Source organism: Harpia harpyja, chromosome Z (assembly GCF_026419915.1).
Source record: "Harpia harpyja isolate bHarHar1 chromosome Z, bHarHar1 primary haplotype, whole genome shotgun sequence".
Classification (NCBI taxonomy): Eukaryota; Metazoa; Chordata; class Aves; order Accipitriformes; family Accipitridae; genus Harpia; species Harpia harpyja.
The window spans coordinates 72,895,932-72,918,087 of record NC_068969.1 but is presented as its reverse complement, the minus strand read 5'-3'; the positions used below and the strand labels follow the sequence as shown (position 1 = coordinate 72,918,087).

Below are 22,156 nucleotides of genomic sequence, written 5' to 3'. Positions count from 1 at the left end.
CCTCAGTTTCTCTGACTTAACTTCCCAAAATGATGTTTGATTGCCTCTTTGCAGACTGCGTGTTTCTTACCAGATGCTTTTGTACTGTCTGAGCTCTTAACCAACTTAATGTAAGCAAGCTTCATCCAAAAGCTGCACAGCTTTGTTTGCATAACACTCTAGCCAGATCTGCCTACCAAAAAGTTGCAGCCATATGTCTACAGCCAGGGCCTGACTTTAAAATCAGACCTCTCAAATTGTATTGTGTGTAGTAGTTTTATTTTGGGGCAAATTCAAGTGACTAACTCTTATATGGTAACTGGGCAAACCATTAGGCCCTTGGTTAGTGCATCTGAAGCCATGTTAATAACATCCTATTTTAAAGCACTTTCTTAGTGTCTCTCCAGCTGATGAATAAAAAAAAAAGTATGTAAAAAAAATTCTAAGAGTCCTAAGCAATCTGTACTATATCATGTACCAACTAATTCTCAACAAAAACTATTATTTACAAAACATCTTTCACCATAAGAACTGTCATAACTGCAGAAAGCTTTTCTCCAGTGTATTTTTATTAGGGATTCCTGCCATCATATCAACATACAAAACAATCAGGATGTTGACATATAGAAATGTGAAATTCACTGTACAAAGATAAGGCTCAAGTTACAGGTATATTTTCCCCTTAGTCTCCATGAAATAAAACCATTTTTAATTCTTCCCAGAGTTGTGTTTATAAATGTTAGACAAACCACAAAATAGATTTCAAGTACATAACATTTTACAATATAATCCAAGCACAGACAGAAATACAAAATATTGTACCTATAGATGCTTCATAATCCAAGTCTGTCATCCTCACCAATAATATACTAGACTGCTACTCTCTCTGAATATGCCCAACCATATCCTTCTGCGTGTATTACGTGGCCCTGGCCTTTAAGTTACAGGACTCTCATGACTTTCAGTTAAATTACTTTGATAGACCAGAGAATATCAGGAAGGAAGGGAAGAATTTTAAAAGGCCAGGCCTGAATATATGCACATGGTTAGTAAAGGCAGGCACATGTGCACACACACACACTTGCATTTAACCCTACATAAAACCTCACTGCACTGCACATTTTCTGAGATTATGTTCTCATGCAACTCAGCCATTTTCCGATAGAGTTAAATCAAGCATAACAATACTCCTACTTCTGGAGTGCTGTAATTTACAGGGACAAGACTACATTTTAGAGCATGGGACCTAACTTTTTTTTTTAAATAATTATCAGACTTATATAGGAGCCTGTGTGGAACCATGTCTCCATAGTCCAGCAGGATGCCAGGTCTCACAGTCTTCACCACTCAAAACACCTTTTCTGACACCTTTGTTTAGAAACAATGCAAGTGAATAATTTCCTGTTAAGGCCAAATGTCTAATTCAGTTCACTCTCCATTTCTATTAGGCTGAATGATTATTACCTCATAGGAAAGGATCATTTAGCTGCAAGTAGCACAAGAAGAAATACACATCAAGTAATTAATCAATAATGATTCTTCTGAGGAACAGATTGGCAAGGAAAAACAAAGACAAGAGAAAAAAGGTAGTTGTTTAATTTAGCCTTTGTTGGTTGAGAAATGAATAGCAATCCAAAAGTTTTCAACTGAGAAAAGGAACTCCTAAACCCTGTAACTGTTTTGTCCTTTAAAAACTGAAGATTAGAAGGGAAGGAGAAATCCTCTAAGGAAACTGCTGTTTTCAAACTAGACACTTGCAAAGGCTTACATGAGAAAACCAAGCAAAACCAATTCTCTGATATTGAAACTAAATTAATTTATTCAGTAGGAATTAGAGATGTGTTTACAATGTGTTAAATGCACATCTAATAAAACAGCCTCAAATATGTCTCCAATTCATAAATGTCTAAGCAGGAGAAAGACTCTGAGGCCAAAATCAGAGTTCCCTAGTTTAAATACAAAACACTTCTGCACTAAGATTGGGGCAGGGCGAAGAATAAAAACTTTCTCCTCTCAGATACAACCTCTGTGGTACATTTGAGGGACTTCAAATGTTCTCATCATAGACAAGATTTTACTTAAGCATATTCTCTAAGCTATATTGGAATAACTTTAGATATATAAATCCGTGTTACATGAAACAGCATTAGAACATGTAACTGGGCTTGTAATAACAGGGAAAAAGGCTAAGTATGCTGCTACATGTGAAAAGAAGCATATTAGTATGCACAAAAAATATGTTGTCTTACAGATTATTAATAAGGGCATCAAAGATGAAGATGCATCTCTTAAAGTGTTTAAGCCTTTAACTGTGAGTCAGTAGAATACTTTTATGTCAACTGTACAGCCTAATGCTTTGCTTTTAAAAAGGAATAAATTTTTCTTCTCTATCATTTTTAAAAGTAGGTCACTCACCTACTGATTTAGCTAGGGTTTTAGCTTTTTTTTTTTGCCTTTTTTTTTTTTTTTGCTACTTACTATTATCTTCTTCCATGTTATGTACAATAATCTACATTTAGACTGAAGACTCATTCTCTTCCCAAACGTACTTGGACTATCTTGTAGGGACTTTCTACAGCACTGATAAAGTATAAGACAACCTGACAGGTTAGAGGAAGGATCATTACGTTCAGTTCTGCTCACCTCCCCAAGCTTTATAACTGTGTCTTTCAGAAATTCTTCTGCATACTTCGTGTCCTTTCACCTCCCCCAGGCAGCCCCTACTGAACTTGAGTGAACTGTCTATGTATTTCCCAAACCACGGTCCCTCTGTATAGAGCTATATTAAACTCATTCATTCTCCAGCCAGTAGTTTAAAAACAAATCATTGCTAAAACACTAAAAACACCCTACATGCCCTTGTGCATTATTCTTACCATTTTGTACATTTAAATAACATCAGAAGTTGTCTTTTGCTAAAAATTTACCAAAATATTTTAAACACATAAAAATGTAAAAAACCAAACAAACAGAAAACCAAACCACAAACAAAAACCCAGCATAAACATTGCTTGTATAGGCATTGGTTAGAAGAGATTGCTGCACTAAGGAGGATATTCAAAAAAGTTATTCTTCCAGTGTCATTGGATTTAGTGTCATGGATTGGAAGGTTAAGGACAATGAAACTTATTGTGACCCCATCTTATATGATGTAATAGATGAGCAGGAAGTCTGAAATGCAATTAAAATAAAGCTTCTTTTTGGTTATTGAAAGGTAACTGTATCAGCCTGTAACTAAAGGGGCAATTTAAGTACATAAAGGGAACTTAACAACCTGAAGAGTCTGTAATGAACTGGATATGAAGACAGCTACTGACTGATGGCCCCAGGGCATTATGGAAAGCTGGTACTAACTGAAATTTTGAATATAGCCCTTAGTTGTATCATATTTATTTAAAAATTAAAAGCTGCCCAGCATGTCACGAATGAAGTTTATTTTGCAAGCCACCCACTGCCTAAGGGGGCAGTAATATTCAATATGAAACTGCTGAAACTCCGGTGTTTGACGGATTTCATGGAGAAAAGAGATTTGAAGGTCCGACTCCAAGAGAACAAGGAGAAGAGGGAACACAAACAACAGCAGTCCAAGGCCTACAAGCAGAAGTCTGGAGAAACTCTTCACAAAGGCATTCACCTCTATGTTGCCCATTAGAAAGTCATAGCTCCACCTAAGTGCTCTCCGAGCTTCTTTTAGTTCTTCCTCCTCTGCAATCAAAAATGCATTTTCATCTGCTTCCAGTTCCTCAAATGAATCTGTATCATCTTTCTCATTCTCTACTCTTGGACAGGTATCAAAGAGCATGTCAATCTCATCATCAACAGGGGTGGACAGCAAGCTGGCACTAGGATTGTATACCAGTTCTGAGATGGTTAAAGGTTCCTCTTTTATCTTCTCTTCGTGTTCAATGGCAAGATCAACATTCTCTCCAGTGTCCTTAACTGGGGAGCCTGAAGTCACAGGTACTGAAATCTCATCTTCCTTTGGCAGTTGGATACCTGAAAAAACAGGATGAAAATAGTGATCCTAAATTTCTGCCTTCCTGGTAGCAAAACTCAGCCTTCCAATGGTATCTACCAGAGGCTGGAAAGAAGATTCTGCAATGACTTTGCATATGGAAACCTGACCATACACAATTAGCAAAAACTGGAAAAGCTTTCTGAAAAGCTCCAGAGGAGGGCAACATCTTTTACAACACTGTAGTACACCAGATCTACTTAACTTTGTCTGATGCAGCTACTACTAATAATGATGTAATGCAAAACAGAAAACAGAACAGCTCATTCTCTACTGGCAGTCAGAATTCTGATATAAATGAATACCTAGTACATATGTGAATTGGTGCTATTTGGTGTCTAATAATAATAATAACAACTACAACAACAACAACAACTCACCTTTATTTCTTGGAGGTGAATGAAGGGAAAGAGATAAGATAATGGCTGAGGCTGGGAATTTTTAATAGAGCATGACATTAAAAAGAGACAATAGATTAGCATGATAAATTCGCGTTAATGGTAGAGAGGATAAAAGGAGAGGAAGGTTGACATACAGTATGAGGACTAGGTATCATTGAAATGGAATGAAAATGCCTCACCTCTTTAAAAAGGTCCCTCTCCTCATGTCTCATTTTTCTTCCAGTCACCTCTCTGCTCTTCATACTCACCGTCTCTTTTCTCCCTCTCCTTTAAATTTCTCTCTCCCCCTTACAGAGGATTCTTTCTTAGCCTTACTGGCATGCTTGTTTCTTGTGACCCCACTCTCTGCCCAAGCTCTTTCCTCTTCAAAATTTACTCCCCTTTTTCCAGTCTACACTAACAGCAGTAAGTCTGCAAAAGAGTCTAGCTGTTTCACAGCTACATCAACACTGCAGTGACTGCTCTTAGTCGTCATCTGCAGCAGTGGAAGGGAGGAGAGTTGGGCACAGAGCTCAGACAAAGTGATCAGAAAACAGTTTTAAATTTGTCCCACGTCCAACACTCATTACCATCATCAGATGCCATCTATGTGCAAAAGGAATAGACCATACACAGTACAGTCTATAAGCAACAGTAATATATAATAACATTTAGTACTTCTTGGTTTGTGATGTTAAGCACCGCTCCATTCTTTACTAATGACTAATCCAAATGCAACATATAGATAAGGATATAGCAGATAAAACCAATACAAGGTTACATGACTTGTCCAACAAGTAACTCAGGAAGTTCATGTCAAAGTACTATATATAATTCAAATTGGCCCAATTCTTTGATTTCAGCAAAAGATCTCTGTAAAAGATAGCAAACTGACATCATCAAAGATTCATTCCAGTTTTAGTGCAGTAAAGGTTAAGGTTCAGAGACTTTAAAACAATGTAGTATAAAAGAAAATGTATTATTACAAAAAAACAAGTAATCAGAAAAGTGGTACATCTCCAGTGCTAATTATACTAGATATATAATGGGTTTCAGTGTGAAGTAAAAGGGTCTCAGCAAGCTCTACTGAAGTTTTCTATTAAAGGATGGCAAACATATAAAAAAATTAAACTAAACAAAAGGCCCATTATGATCATTTTGAGATGAGTGAAATAAAGCATGACCTGAACAGTGCTATATGGAAGAGATGCATTACTGCTCTGTAAACATATGATACAGGACAAAAATTGAAAAGCAAAAATCCCAATGATAAAGACATCTACAATATAGGAAGATACACAGCTTAGATGCATTTTGGATCACAATTCTAAGCTAAAATTTTAAATAGTAATTCAACAATAATTGACCAAAATTCTGCAAAGAATCTCACTTTACAATCAGAAGCCTCCTCAAATTTTTTCTTGAAAATGTGACTTATTTTTTTTTACATTATTAGTCCTAAGAACTGTAAATACCATTCACTGTACTGAAATTATTAACTTTGTTTCTGAAACCTACTTTCCTTCTATTTGACTAGATAGCAAAAGAATATTCTTACACCATTGGCTACTGATCATTAAACTAGCAGTAGGCATAACTATATTTCAGCAATGTTGTTCACTCTAGACCTTCTCACTGTTACAAATTTTGCATTTCTTGAACAACAAGGTCTTAGAATCTCTATTTTCTTTTTTTTTCCCTTTTACATCTATCATGACTACCATGCTTAGGATGGGACATATCCACAAAAATCTCAGTTTCATAACTAATACCAGATTTTTGCACTATCAGGTCACTCAGCAGTAGGCCTGCCCTGAGCCAGACACAGGAACATTATCACATTCTGCCAGAGCCCAAAATACTCAGTATTTGCAGAAAAAATTGCCAATATAAAGTTAACCTGTTAAAATTTTGTAAATTAAATTAAACAAGCAGATTAATACTTTGCGAGACAGAATCTTAAAGCTGCACTGGGAATCTTACAGCTTGTTACAACATTTCCACATGGAAATATCTTCCATAGGACCCTGCTGTATGCCAGAGTGCCTGACTGCTACCACAAAATCCTCCATGCGACCTCTGCAGCATTGTTAGCACGTCCTCCAGACAGTCGAAAGAGTAAGTAAGGTACTTGCTAAGTTACCCCAGTTTATAGACTACCCAAAAATTGGGTGAGCGATGACTTGTTAATATCTGGTAACTTTAAAATTATACTGAACTTAATATCAGTTGAGATGAAATGCCAATAAATGCAACATAAAATATATAACATAGTACAAATATTTCTAAAAGATGTAAGAAATGACAGAAAACCTGCACTTTAAACCTACTTATATTAAATCACTCCTTGAAGAAGCTAGCTTGCTCCTTACCTGACAATACAACTTTCTGAATCCCCTTCTTAGTACATGTTTTTATGTGTCATGTTACATTCATTACAGAAAACCTCTTAATTACAGAACACCGTCCTCAGGAAGCATCCCCCCCTTCAGTAGAGCACATTAGCTACTAAAATTCATTTCCCCTTTTAAGTCTTAAAAATGGCCCAGACAGATCTCTCCCCCTGTAATTTGTTCTCTTTTCCTGCTCTCTAGGAGATACACTGGCCATGCCTCCAGGTGAGGTTTCACCTTCTGGCTAAATCAACCAAAAAGACCATGTCTGCTTCCTCTCATTTCATCCCTGAGCAAGCCAGCTTTTAAAGCTAACCTAGGAAAATAACTGTTTTCTAACTGGATTAGTTCTCTGATGGTTTTTCTTCCTGAACTGGCTTGTCACGAGCGCAGCACATTACCAGGGACAGAGAGAGAGCAGGAGTGCTCCTTTCACCAGCACCTAGCCAGCAGATATGCACAGAAATGAAACGTTGTCCTCAAAAAAGAAAATGCAGATGTCTCCTCATTAGCTTAATTTGATTGTCTAGCTAATAATTCATTGCCTCAACTAATCTGTGCTCTCCTATCACAGCCATTTTAGAAATTCATCACATTTCAGCATGAAACATATTTTGTGCTGGAACTTATTGTCTACACCATTCTTTGTACTAACAAATATACTTGCCACAGTCAAGAAGAGGATACAAACTGATTGAAACTAGACATAACAGGATATAGAATCACAGAATCACAGAATCGTTTAGGTTGGAAAAGACCTTTAAGGTCATCAAGTCCAACCGTCAACCAACACCACCATGCCCACTAAACCATCTCCTGAAGCACCTCGTCTACATGTTTTTTAAACACCTCCAGGGATGGTGACTCCACCACCTCCCTATGAACACTAAGAGGTGAGAATAGATTTGGGGGATCTCTCTCCTAAGCATACTGTAACAGCAGGTAATGCTGGATCATCAAACATACTCTGAGTCACTTGAGAGTTGCACTCATGATATCTTAAAACATAAAAGCCAAAATTTTTAAACTCTGGAGCCCAACATTAAGCATCTGCACATATCTTTAGATACACAAGTACAACAATTTGATTTTAAAATGTGCTTTTCACTTTCTTTTAATAGGAGTAAAGGTAAGTTGAGCCACTTACTTAGGTACCTTAATATGGATTAAAGGACCTAATTTTAACCTCCCGAATTTGAGAATCCTGGCCATAGGCTTCTCTATACCTGCTTAGATGCAAGGTCAGTAATATATCTTCATCAGGTTTCTCATCACAGAGAGGACAGCTGCAGCTACTGCAAATAAAGGTCACCCCAGTTTATGATTCTTGAGCCTTCTCTCCTTCCCCAGAGTAAATTCCAGTGTGCATAACATACATAGTGAACATAAACAAGAAAGGTCATATTAACTTTCATTAAAACTGTATTTTTCTCAAATAACTGGCAAATTTCTGATTTTGTGATTAATCTGTAGATAGAAGGCAGTAGAGGAACCTTTTCAGATCAGTGTTTTCTGAAGGGGTTGTATTAAAATTGGAATGTGTCACAATTCTAAAGCATACATCAACTTTACAGTCCACCATTTAGTTTGAGCGCATAACAAGAATTTTCAACTGTTTAATTGTTGTTAAAACATACTAAATCAAAGTAACTGTGTTTTACATCAGCCAAATATAAGTGTAAATAAATAAGGTTTTAATATAAAAAAATTGAAAATTTAGAATGGGCATTAATTGCTGGTGTTGCAAGCTCATTTGATATTTAAAAAATAAAATATATAAAGCTGTTCTTTTTGTGCCTTCTTATTCCCTGTAACATCACAATATTTATCAAGTCAAGGACTGAGGAAACAATTAGCTATTAACCATGGTCAATGTAAGCCCACAGCAAAGTTCCAGTCATGTTGCAATATACAGATAAGTATGTTGGACCACTCAGATTTTGATAGTGTCAAAAGATACAAGTGTAACATCATTATGGCACATATCATTTACAATGCTTATGCAGGCAAAGGAATATCACATCAAGGCACCGAAATTCTAAATCATTCTACAGTATAATAAATATTCCAGTGACACAAATTGAAGAAAGGAGCAAGTTTTTCAGATTATTTACTTTTTGGATAGCCTTCAAGAGAGTCAGTTATCTGAAGTAATAGAACCAGGTTAAAAGAAAAAATAAATCCTCAAAATCTTCCAATGGAAAAAGAGAATATAAAAGCTAAAGCAAGCCTGAAGCCAATACCCTTTAATTACTCTACAACATTGCTGCAAATCCTTTGCTCTTATTAATACATAACAATTATTTTGCTACTACCCTTATAAGGCTATAATTTTATATAATTTTGGGGCCTAGATTTTGAAAAGTCTACTGTTTCTTTAGTAATAGTTGAAATTTATACTGTGGTTAGATTTAAAGGACTACGACTTGACTATTAAATTACATTTCAGAAGAACTTCTTCCTTCCATCCTTCATTTTATATTTTTACCCTCAATTTATATTCCATAGGTCAGTATCTTTTAATACATATTACTAGAATATCAAGCAAATAAGCTCAATTTTATTTCTTATATTATATATCTATAGCAAAAATTTGCTACACTTTTCTTGCAGCTGGACAAATTTTACAGAGCCAGAGAGATCTCATTACCCCAGCCAAAACTCGGTAGTACCCTTCCACTAAATACTGTGATTGTTCCAAACCTCTAAGTTGCTACAGCAGATAGGAACATGAACAGCTGAATAAAACACGAGTTTACAGTGGTCATCTGCTGCGAACATGAATGTGCAAGAGGTCTGACATAAATGTTGTCAGCTGCTAGTGTTTCTAAAGGGGCCAAAACCAGCAGCTGAGGATTAGCAGGATGAAGTGCAGTCCCAGCTCCACCATTCTTAAGAAGCTGCAGTTGCTGGAAATACAGCACCCCAGAAAAATGTATCCTCTGCTTATTAAAAAATTCAATTCACACATTGTCTGGTGGCTGAATATACTGCACACAACTTTATTTACCAGACATGCAAACACAATTACATACCTGTAAAGGCTTTGTATAGTGGAGAAAGGAACAAGTGTGAAGATTTCCTTCTTTTAAACAGAGAACTGAAAAGTTAGATATGGTCCCGAAAGCGCAGCACTGGGAATACTACATATAGGTGTGTAAACAAGTAAGGCCAGCCAGACTGCGATTAGGACAGTTCCTTCCTATCTCTTTTACTACTTCCTGTAGAAATATTGTGTATTCCTTTGTTTATTTTCCATGTGAACAAAATTCATTTGTACTATGAATAGAATGACCTTTTAGAGGGAAGGAGAGTGTGGCTTTCTCACATGAGCAAAGTACATGGATGTCACAAAGAAAATGTAGGAAAGGGAAACAGAATCTAGAATTGCACTAAACTCAAATATTGCCCTACGCAGGATCTGTATCAAAGCATGGTCTGCATCAAAGCAGGATCTGCATCACAGCTAGATGTCCAGCCCTCAGAAGTAGGAGGCCATAGATCCCTACCTTACCCACATCCTGTGCCCATAGAAGACACCTGTTCTAGCTTTGCAAGGGGAGTAAATTGATGATAGTTTACAGTAACTTCTTTTTAGGCAGTGACCTGGCTTTCCTGGTGGCCGTTCCCACTTGTTTTAGTCTTACGGGAGCTTCTAGAAGGGAGCAAAGCCCTGTGACAGTTGCCAGCTCATATCAGTTGCAAGCACTGTGATTCTGCAGCATTACAACTCACCTCCCAACTGCGTTGTGGGTCACGGTGTTCAACTAATGTCACAGCTAGCACAGCAGCCAGAGACAGCCACCCTGCTTTTCACACCCCACAAAGGGCACCCAAAGCACAGAGGTAGACGCAAAACAGAGCACGCAGCACAGCAGGCATTCTGGGGTGCCTGTCTCTACCTTCCCTCTGGCCTGGCAGGAGCCCACCCCAGCATTGCTGACCCCATTTCAGAAGCAGGATTAAGCAGCGAAAAGGCTGAGGGTAGTAGCAGGGAAAGAGAACTGCCTATCATAGGAGCAGGGATGAGAAGGCAAGATACCTCCGTCAGCAGCTCAGAGAAAGGGGAGGAGCTGGCGAAGGGACTGCAGTGACTCAGTGTCTAGCACCAGGCCAAAGGGAGCACCTCTGAAAAGAGGTGGGCGCTGATGTGAAAGCTTAGCACTCGAGAAAAGGACAAGCAGGACATTTCAGCATGCCCGCTTAGCTTGGGTGAGCCCTCCTGGCGCAAGGCAGCATTGTTCTGAAGCAGTCACAATCTCAGTGGGGTTCTCCCAAGGAGTTTTGCCCCCTGCCATGAGTTTTGCACAAGCTGACTCCAGTCCTTAGCTTTCATATGCTGATATACAGGTTTTATATGCTGATATACAGGTTTTATGCATATGTACACCAAAAGGAATAACATCCTATAAACAGTACAGCAAAATCAAGGTTTTTAAGAATCAGTGTAGCCCCAATGCACACTTCTGTTACTAGACTGGTGTCATATTAAACCAAGATGGCTTGCACCTATTTGGAGCCAGCATTTAACCTCTGAGGTGTAAGAATAAAAAATACCTGTAAATACTAATGCTTTTTCAATTTTGGTATCTATTTTTGAATCAAGGGAGCTAGGTGCATTGTCATAGACACTACAGTTTCCCCTGAGTGGTGAATTCATGAAGCAAAGGCAGCCAGGAGCTGTTGCTACTCAGAGACAAATCACTGCAAGAAGCAAGTTGTCCCATATCTTCTGTGCTTACTGCTTTCTGATTTTCAGATGCCAAAAGTATGAGAATATTCTGGTCTTTGCCAGAACATTCTCAGTTAATTCTTCTGTAAATACTCATTTCTGAAATGAAGATTCAATACAAAGGCACAGTTTTATATAGGTGCATGGAAACTGAAATCTGTCAGCCTATATATGCAAAAATACCAAAAGTAAACAGTACCACAGAAAGCATGGAGAAACAAATTTTGAAATCTCAAACTACATTAAGGAAACAGAGACATATAGATTGACAGAGGGGCCAATCCACCTTTGGCTAAGGGATTTTGGTATAAAAACAAGAAAAAAACCCCACCTTTGTTTTGGTTGCTATCCAAAACAGTATTGAATACTTTTTGTTGCTTGGGTTGCACTCTTGTTACGCATAGTGAAAAAGAGATCGGAATCAGACTCCTTTCCCCACACCACCCCAGTACTATTATTCAGTATGTTAAATTATTCAGTATCTAGAAAAATAAAACCAACAAAGTTGTGATCTGGCAACCCAACCCACTCAGTGGCAGTAAAACGCTAAACCATATCCACTACTGTATTCAGCTGACATTGAAAATCTGCTACCAATCTACCTGCTAATTTAAGAACTATTTAGTTTTGTCAGAAGTTATCATAGTTGCAAAGTATTTCTCCTTCTCAGTCCAAGAAAATCACAAGGGCAAAATTCCAGTCACTCATTTGTTAGCAGTTAACAAATAAATCCACAATTTATGTAAGATATTACAACAAACGCTGTTTAAGTTTAATCTCATTCATTCCCCATTTGCAACTCTGCTCCTGTCAGTAATTCATCCTTATTCTCTGCTATACTCAACGTAACATCGTCTTTCACAGTACAGTTCCTTTCCAAGAGACCACTATTAGCATAACAAACTGGGGGTGGGGGTCAGGTTTGAGTAAAAGAAATGTAAATTTACCAGCCCTTCTGGCTGTGATCTTGGAGCCATGCCGAAGTAATCGAATGCATACTTCCTTGTTGCAGTGGTTAACCATCCGCAAATGAATGCTTCTCTTGGTTTGGATTTTTACAAGACATTTCACCATTTTGACTATTAGTTCCTCTTCTCAAAGTCTTGTAAAGGCTCAACCCATACCAGCTTTGACCTTTTATTGAGTTCCTACTGAGTTTTAAGAGACTAACACAAGTCACTCTCAATGAATCAAATGACAATCTTCTAACGTGGCCAAGAAAAATATCCCAGTAGGGAACAGAACGAGAGGTTATTTTTAAACATTTCCAAATGCCTCATAACGTACAATACAAACTTCCACAGCATCCATCTCAGTTAGCAGTTGCTAGCATAACAGCTGAACCACACACACAAGCATAAAAATATCCAAGGCATCAAAATGTGGTGCAGTGAAACAAAAGGCAAGTATTAAGGGTCTGTTTTTCACAGAACAAAATGACACTGGCCATTATTTTTCTGGAGACCTTCAGTTTGGCCACTGATGTCAGTTCCCTACGACTGCCTGGGAAATATTTGCAGGAAATGTATAGATACAAAAGTAAAAATCCTATGCTGTGGTTACAAACCTTAGTCACAAGGCAAGCCAATGAGATGAAAATGCTTTCATTTCAAGACTAGAATCAAAGCTGACCTGCCTGTGTATAAACAAGAAGAGAAATCTCCTCAGTTTGGGAAAAATGTCTCTCTTTGCATATGTACTCCAGTTCCCATTTGTGGACAACTATTGGACACATTCATATCCACCAGAAAGAAGTGTTGCTTCAGAAGGCTGGGCACTTCCCCATCCACGTCCAACAGAGATATGCAGGCTCCTAAAAAAGGCATGACGCACATATGCTGGCTGCTGATAGCTTGCTCCAGCTGGAATGCAACCACATGCACAGCATCACACTGTCCTAGTGGAAAAGGAGCTCTTACTGGGTCCACTGAAACCACAGAGAGGAGATAAACTGGAAGGAGTGTACTGGTGGGGATGTAGTCTCTCACTTCCCAGAATACTTACCTTTAATGTTTACAACATGTTGTGCCATCTGAGTCCTCATTATCTGATGTCCTTGTTCCCTCTGCACCATAATGTCAATGATGTGCATGCAAATATGTGGGAAAGAAGGGGGCAGGGGAGAGAGTCCTGCAAATGCGTATTTTACACCAAGTGATTTCTCTCATGAAAGACATCTGCTTCAGTGGAGCTTTTGAAAGCATCTTTACGGTGGCTCCTTTCCCCTGCCTGCCTTGTCCATATAGTATGAATATCCAGCAGTACTCCTTTTTGCTCCTTCCTCCCGCAGGGCAAACACTCTTCTCTTCCTTTCCTTCTCTGCAAGCACTTCCTTGTGGGTCTGAGGAAAGATCAAGTGCCCCTTTGCTTCCTATCTCCATGCTGTCACCACTTCAGACGCAAGATTCTGTCTGCTGTTCTCATCTTTATTCTCATAACTGTTGTAGCAACCAGAAGAGGATCATTAAAATCTCACTAAAAAGGGTTGAACCTTCACTGTGTACACAGCTACAAAAACTGGAAAGCACCAATTCTTACAAAAGTCTAACCATCAATGTGTTCGATATGCAAAGGAAAGCCTAATCGAGGACACAAGCATCACCTGTACAAGGCTGTGAATGATTTCCAACAGGAGCACACTCATGTCAATGAATAAACGTGTATCAATTACGTTTCATGTGACCATGCTTCTGCAAAAGAGAAATGACTGTGAGATTTCAAGTCACTGCCAACAAACCATGCATACAAAACTAAGGGAGATTTATGCTGAAATCTTGCAGCTCAGTCAGCAACTCTCTGTCTCTACTACTAAATCTCAGCAAGTAAGGAACAGGCTCTGTCTCCTGAGAGAAAGAAGACTTTGCATGACCTGACAATGGCAGCATGTCCTGCATGGTGGTTGGAAGATGTTTTTCAGAGAGGATTTTCCAGACAAGGAGCCTGCTTCTCTCCTGCAGAGCTGCCTGGGACTCCATGTGCAGAAGAGGGCCAGAAAGGCGACGGGTCTACTCTCAGTAACTAATTGGTTTTGCAGCTCTTGTCACTCTCCTCCTTCCTAAATTGCTACTCTAGTTATTACACAGCTGAAAGACTAATGACTGGTCGGAACTGTGACAGAGACCCTTAGCATTCATGCCCCATTACAAAAGAGGCAGAAAACAGCGGATGGTTACCTAACTTCTCGTTAAAATCAGAAAGTATGGTTTACAAAAGCAAAAACAATCCCCTCTCAAAACCAGAAAACTAAAACTAATAAAACACTCTTCAAAACTAATATCCTTCCCCAGCCGGTGAAAATAGTGAACAGGAAATATCTATTCAAGCATAACAATTTTCACATATTTGTGAAAAGGAAGTATATCATCACCTGTCTTCAGATTTTAGAGGTACCTTATTATGGTGATGGGGGAAATGTTTAGTTTGTAACAAAAGTAGTGATCTTATTTCATAGACACATGGGATGGTAAACACCTGGAAATCTGAGAATTTGTAAATAAGTTATGAAGGAAAGCTAGCTGAGCTAATTCTTGTTAGCATTTGGTATTGTTATCTTGAAGTGAAAGGTTTGCTTGTAAACAAGTTGTTTTCAGACCTTGTAGGGCTCAATTACATGGTTAGAGGACTGTAAATCCAAGTTAGTTTTTTGAACACAGACACAATGACACATGCAGTGATGTTAAGATCTCCTGAGGCCAGAACACTCTTTGGGACACTGCCAGAAACTTGCAAGACAAAGTGCGCAGTAATGGGAGAAACTTAAGATGACCAGACTTTATTCCATAAATGAGAGAACTATCTCAATGTTAAAAAACTACCAAAAAACTGGTAGAAAATTCCATTACATATAACCTGAACTAAGGGTGCTCACTTTGGCCTCTACGAAGTTTAATGGAATATTAGAAGAAATTAATTATCTCTGCAGACCACAGGAATCTAAAAACAGAACTGTTATTTTATTTAGAAAAGCTATCAAGAAATCTGATGAACTCCTACATATTACAATTTTTTATATCATATACCCACACACAGAGCAGGTACAATCAGCTAACAGGAGTATTGCTTCTGCTAATTTCACAGGGAAAAGCTGTTTGATGCTATATGACACAAGACATTTCATGATTCTCTCTGATGTATTAAGATAAATTGTGTCTCATGTACAGCAGGTATGATCTTAAAAATACAAATGTTGACAAGCTGTGTATTAGTTCTACCCAGAGAAACAGTTAGCACTAACCCAGCAATTTTTTTTCCAACAAAAATTAAATGTAACAACACTGAGCTGTGCCCAAGGAAAAAAGTGGACTAGATTACCTGTTACAGTGTTCTTGCCGTACAAATGTAACATGTAAACAGATACTTTACATTATTTCATATTTTACTAGCATATTTTTAATATTTATTCATACTATTATTCATAAGTGGCCAATTGCTCATGTGTTGTTGCCTAAGCTGTACCCACAAAAGCTCCATATGCCTTTGTTCTACAACAAAAGCTTACACAGATGAGAACCCACACACACACAGACAACTAGACTGGTAGTAGCTGGTGTGTGCTCATTCCCATACATGCGCGTAAGATGCAACAAAGACTCCACATTATAAAGTAAAGATAAGTAAAGATATCATTCACACCAATTAATTGCCATTAATGCAATATTTCTTAGACTTGAGTGACACACAAAAGTAAGTGAGCTAAAGGATAAGAGCTCTCCATACAAAACTCAGATGCACAGGCATACAACTTCATAAGAAAAAAAATCTTAAAAGATCAATGAGGACATCTAAAAAATGTGTAAATCTGGGAAAGAAAAAATTGAGGAACATGGACTTCAAACAGGAGAAATTCAGAGTGAGTCTGTGCCATAAACTCTCTCTTTTCTAAAATAAAGTACAAGGTAGATCAATCAATGGAATGACTGAAGCACGCTACTTTCACTTTAGTTGCTCCAAAAGCAAGAGTCAATGTCACCAGGAAAATAATTCATGTATGAAACCTGAGAACACAAGTATCACGTGACTTAAAAGAAGTTTTCATTACTTTGTCAAAACCACATTAATATCCTGTGATTCAAAGGTATGGTTTTGCCTTTTTTTTTTTTTTTTAATTGGACTATGCAAATAAGTGAAGCCCTGATAGCATTTGGTGCTTGGAAATCCAAAGACAATGATCTACCATCTGCAAAATAATTGCCAAGTGATCAGGACAGGCAATAATCTGTCCCACCAAGTCAGAGGGTGAAAGAAGGCAGCCACACAATTCCTATAGCAATACCAAAAGAAATATAATTTGTTCAACTGTACATGGAGCAAGGACCACAGAAAGGACATAATAGGACCATTCAGAAGGACCTAATTTGGCCATCTGTGATGAAGATGAATTTTGCAATCACACTTCTGGATACACTTAAAACTTTTGTAGCTAGGTGCCTTTTGAAGAATGTCTTTTAGGTTCAAATGATCTCTCCAAGCATACCTGACACTTAAACATGTAAAATCTAATTCCATGTGATAACCTTCTATGCACAACAGTAATTTTATGGTTGCATCTTTACACTACCATGCCTCTTTCCTCCTCCTGAGACAGAAAGGACATTGGTGCAAAACAAGAGTCAGCAACAAGGAATGTGAAAGCCTGAAAAATCTTAAGCAGTAGCAACAAAGCACCGACAGATGACCAGCAAAACCTAAGACATGAGGCCTTGGGATTAGTTTTTTAATTTGATAAAACATGTATTGGCTCATGGTCAATCTCTTAGGTAAGTCACTTACATAACTATAATTTAAAATAAGAATAAAAGCACATTTAAGTAAGAATACCAATTCAAATCTAGGTGCTTAAATTAGTAATTGGACAGCTGTATATGGCCTTGTCCTGGGTTCAGCTGGGATAGAGTTAATTTTTACAGGAACCCGGGAGGTGGGGTTGGGGCATAGCCGGGGCAGCTGACCTGAACTAGCCAAGGAGCTATTCCATACCATGTGACATCATGCTCAGTATATAAATGGGGAGCGGGCCGGGGGGAGCTCTCTCGACTTTCGGTGGGGGAAGTGGCGGAGCGTCGGGTTCCGGGTGGTGAGCAGTTGCACTGTGCATCACTCGTTTTGTATATTCTTTCATTAGTACCGTTGTTGTTGTTGTAACCTTTTTTTGTGTTGTCCCAGTAAACTGCCCTTATCTCAACCCTCGAGGTTCCAGTTTTTTTTTTTCTTTTCTCTCCTCCGTCTCCTCCCTATCCCACTGGAGGGGGGTGGGAGAAGTAAGCGAGCGGCTGCGTGGTCCTTTGTTACCGGCTGGGCTGAAACCACGACAGGTCTCTAAGTGCAGACTGAATAATTGCGTCTTGAAGACTGAGACACCAATAGACAAACTCAGGATATTTTTGCTTGCCATTCTAATAAAAAATAAAATGCTATTACTTGTTTTCAAATACTCTTGCATAAGTGTCAACTGCTAAAGTAACTATTAGAGTGATATCATGGGCATGCAGTATCTTTCTTCCCACAAACAGTGGTCGTTTATGACCATGTTCAGTCAGCACACCCTTTCTTACATGTCTGCAAAACCACTGGACAATTCAGGCTTTTTGGAGGACAGCTTCACTTCAGCATGACAGCCAGAGTAGATTTGTAAGATGAAATTTCATGCAGGAGAATGGCTGGGCTTTAGTTGTTTTTCAATATTTGATTGCATCGTGTTTATTTTCCATCTGAAAGGATTATCTTAAGGACAACAAGGCAAGCTGAAGCTGCTCAAAATCCGCTGCAGACTCTGCTATCACCATCTCTGGTGGCTTTGTCCCCTAGCAACTACCAAGTAATTGACACAAAATCTTCCTTCTCACTTGCCAGTTTCTGTTAGTTCAGTTTCATATCACCCAGGCTCAGCCAACTCAGAGTTCATCTCTCCAGAATTTTCAGGAAGCAGAAGTATTTACTCAAGACACTGAGGCCACCATATTTTTGGCCATGTGTTTTGCTCATAATATATAAAGCCAATTTAAAATTAAGAAGTACATTTTGCTCAGTTAAAAGACAAAGGTGTGCACTCTCCTGAGTCTGTGCAACGTATGCATAGCTGACAGCCCTCTTATAGCCAGGTCTGCCAACAAGTTGGCTGGGCCGATCTACACAGCACAGTGCAGCACAGTGTGAAGGTCTCAGCCATCAGCAGCTGGAACATCCATATGCATACGGCAGCACCTTGCAGAAATACGAGCATGGGTGCTGGAAGCTGCATTAGCCAACCCATGCAGCAAAGGGACATCTGACCTAGGCAGGGCTGCACCGTGCTCTCAACAACATCTGCAGGCTCTTTGGAAAGCACCCCAGGTGTCCACCCCCACCTCAGGCCTCGACGTTTAGAGAGATGCCAAGGCTGTTTCACACGTGTAGCACACTAAAAGCAGTTTCCCAATGCAGTTGAGTCAGTCCCAGGGCTAGCTGCTTCCCCTCTCCCCACCTCCTGCTTCTGCCCTTGCCCTTGCCCAAACCTCTCTGATAAGCCACTTAAGGGTTGAGCCAGGCAGTAGTGCGTCACTGTACAGTTAGGGGGTTGTGGTTGGTTGGGTGGTTTTTGGGGGTCAAGGGGTAATTTATTTTTTTTTAACTCCTTCTCCCAGTTCACTCTGGGGTGATTAGTGCTGGTGCAAGAAGATGGGAATCCACAGAATAGGATTGAGTGCATGTGGGGAAGAGAGCCAGCATCAGCGTCAGAGAGCTGTGAGATCAATTCAAGCTGCAATTTTATAATATAGCCAAGTTCGCTACAGAAAAATACTGTAAAAGAGCTAAATACTGTTAACTTAGCAGCTGGTGGTATTTAACTGTGCATAACATGTTCTACAGGAAACCCACCAGCAAATATTTCTATTAAATTGTAGTAGTAACAACAATCTGTATTACTAAAAGGAAACACGACTTTCAAACTTATGTAATACATACATTTGAAACTATGACTCTCTGGTTAGCATATAGCAATAATAAGTCAGCAGTTTCCAGAAATGGATTTCATTGCTTAGAGTTGTAAGTGTGGCACAGCAGCCTTACAAGCAGCAAGCTGTTGTTACTCTGCAGTGGTGGCAACTGCCTAGCAGGAACACAGTGTTGGTACTCGGCTGCCAGAAAGTGAATTCTCAGATGCAGGTATTTCACAGCAGAGGTAAACGTAATTGTTAAAATTAACTACCTGTCATGTAGCTACTACTACTTATTATAATAAGCTGAGTACACAGATAATCTAATTCACCCTATTCTTACTACATTCAGTGTTGAAACCCCAAAGAATGAACAAAACCTGTTCATATGACTCCTATGAAATGAAATTAGGATGCACTCCCATGAAAATGAACATATTTGCTCAGCTGTTTTCTGCTTCCCATCAACTGACCACAACAAAGCAACAGCAGAGTTCATATTTCCCAAATTCTGAAACAATTAGCTCACTACATCTCAAGTAAGAACTACTGTTAAGTTTTGTTCGGTTGGCTTCCTTTCTTCTTAGGAAGAATGCAGTTACCCTCATTTAAGATGGCTAAGATGTTCATACCATTCTTTGTAACGACTGGATCTCAAAAGATAGGTGTTGAATGTGATTTTTAAAATATCAAGGAACAAACAAATAAATGGAAAACCTTGTTCTACAAAATGCATTCAAACTGATCTTCAATAACATCCCTTTTTGTCCATGGGATTAAATTAGCAGAGAATCTTTCCTAGCTGAGCTTCAAATAATGTCCCTTTTTGTCAATGGAATTAAATTAGCACAGAGTTTTTCCTAACATTAGAACAGAAAGAAAGAAATATAAAAGTAAAGGGAAGGAAGAAAAACAACACACCTAGCTGTAAATTGCTGGTTTTCACTCCTGAGTAACTGCAGTTACTATTTAGTAAAATGGTGCTATGTTGAGATTATTTATTTCCTGTTAAATTCCTTTCACCTGACAATCTAAAAAAAGATTTTTGAAACAGAAAGCTCAACAGCAGTAACTTTCCTTACTATGTATCTCACATGAGGCTTGTTCCTTGAGCTAGTGATCATTTCTCAGTATGACATGCAGAGGATTAATGGTGTACTTCTAATGGAAATTACTAGATTTCTTCCATATCGCTGAGTCAGTAACACAGCCTTTTCCATATGTTTTAGAATAAATATTGGTAGTGTTTGGCAGGAATTGGGTAAGTGACTCACCTTCATCTAAAGGAACCTCCTCCTCCTCACAGGGAGAAGGAAGGAGGGGCTGTAGAGGTTCCATGTTGATTATGAGTTGCTTGTTCAGGGAGGGAGAGCTGCGACTCTGGGTAATGCTGGTTCTAAAAGAAGGGGGAAAACAGCATCAGTTTATTCACAGGGAAACAACTGCAGTTCAATACATCTCATCTCAGAATTGTTTTGCATAAATTACACTAGGCCTTGAGCTATCATAACAAGTTCTGCACACTGAACGCTGCTTTCAGCCGTGTTATGTTGCACCCTCAGCAGATATAGACCTTTCAATATCTGAAGTGCAAGAGAAAGTTTTGTGATGGTTTACTTCTCTTTACACAGCCTGACTCCTTTTCATCTTACTCAGGATTTCACTGTGTTGTTCCTTCCACACTGCACAGCACACATCAGTATTTGGCTTCATGGAAGGGGAAGGTAGAGAGGATACAAATAATTTTCTTGATGTTGTTCCATTGCCTCCGGGACTGGGCAAAGGATTTGTTATGGTTTGACCACTGCAGACTAAAGACTAAAGCAGGAACAACCGTATCCCTTCAGTTAACAGATACACAGTGCTCTCATTCTCACGCACACCAGATACTGCCTCTACACCATGCCTCCAGGTGCTCAGGCTGGTTTTCTTTCTTGTCTTACTTGGCGCTAACAGGCTTTCCTGGTAGCAGGTGTTGAACTTTCTCAGGAAAGTTTGAGGAATGCTGTTGATTTGCTTCAGTCATGAGGCTCATTAGCTAAAATCATATTACTGAGAATATAAAATGGCTCTTTAGAATAAGTTAACTAGGACTTACATGATACAGGCCTGAAGCAAGAGTCCTGCAATAAATTTGAACCATTACATTATAAAATATTTATTTTTGACAGAAGCAAAGATGAAAAGGAAGAGGATTCTACTGGACTTCAAATGGTACATAGGTACAGTGAGGAAGTTTCAAAAAATGCATTTCAACTTTGCACAAAGACTCAACTTACAATTCCACATAGATAAACAAACTGAACAAAGCACCTGTTGCAAATTAAAAGAAGGGACTGTGTGTTGCTGAGGATTTATGTAAACTTGGGACACAGATGTCCTACTCTAAGTCACATTACATATCATTAAATATTCTGTGGGGATAAACAAGCTTTCTTGCTCAATTGCCACGATTCTTTGCTCATTAATGTATGACCAAAGCTACTTATGTCCTCATTTGCATTCTGTGAGCAGTCTGTAATAGCTATTTAGTTTAAATTTTCACTTCCAAAGAAGTTTTTCACTCAGATTACTGTAATTACAATCACTGCAACCCAGCAGTACCTCCACAGGCTTGTTATGCATCCCCATGATCTTCGTGCTTGCTGTAAAGAGCTATCAAGCAACCCCCAAAATAGAAGTGCCTAGGAGCACACATAAGGCTCCTACTCCATGTTTATTTACAAAGATGTCTCCTTCAGGCA

At 38.8% G+C, this 22,156-nt stretch overlaps 1 protein-coding gene across 4 annotated transcripts in view; it reads right to left on the bottom strand.

Moving 5' to 3' along the window:
* Positions 1-530: 530 nt before the first annotated feature.
* Positions 531-22,156, bottom strand: part of FRMD3 (FERM domain containing 3) — a 154,317-nt gene continuing 132,691 nt past the window's right edge. For all 4 annotated transcript variants that reach the window (XM_052778098.1, XM_052778099.1, XM_052778101.1 and 1 more), the window contains 2 exons: positions 20,687-20,808; positions 531-3,975 (listed from right to left, as the gene is read on the bottom strand). In XM_052778098.1, the coding sequence (XP_052634058.1) occupies positions 3,380-3,975; positions 20,687-20,808 (718 nt within the window). In that variant the 3' untranslated portion in view covers positions 531-3,379. The remainder of the gene's footprint in view (positions 3,976-20,686; positions 20,809-22,156) is intronic.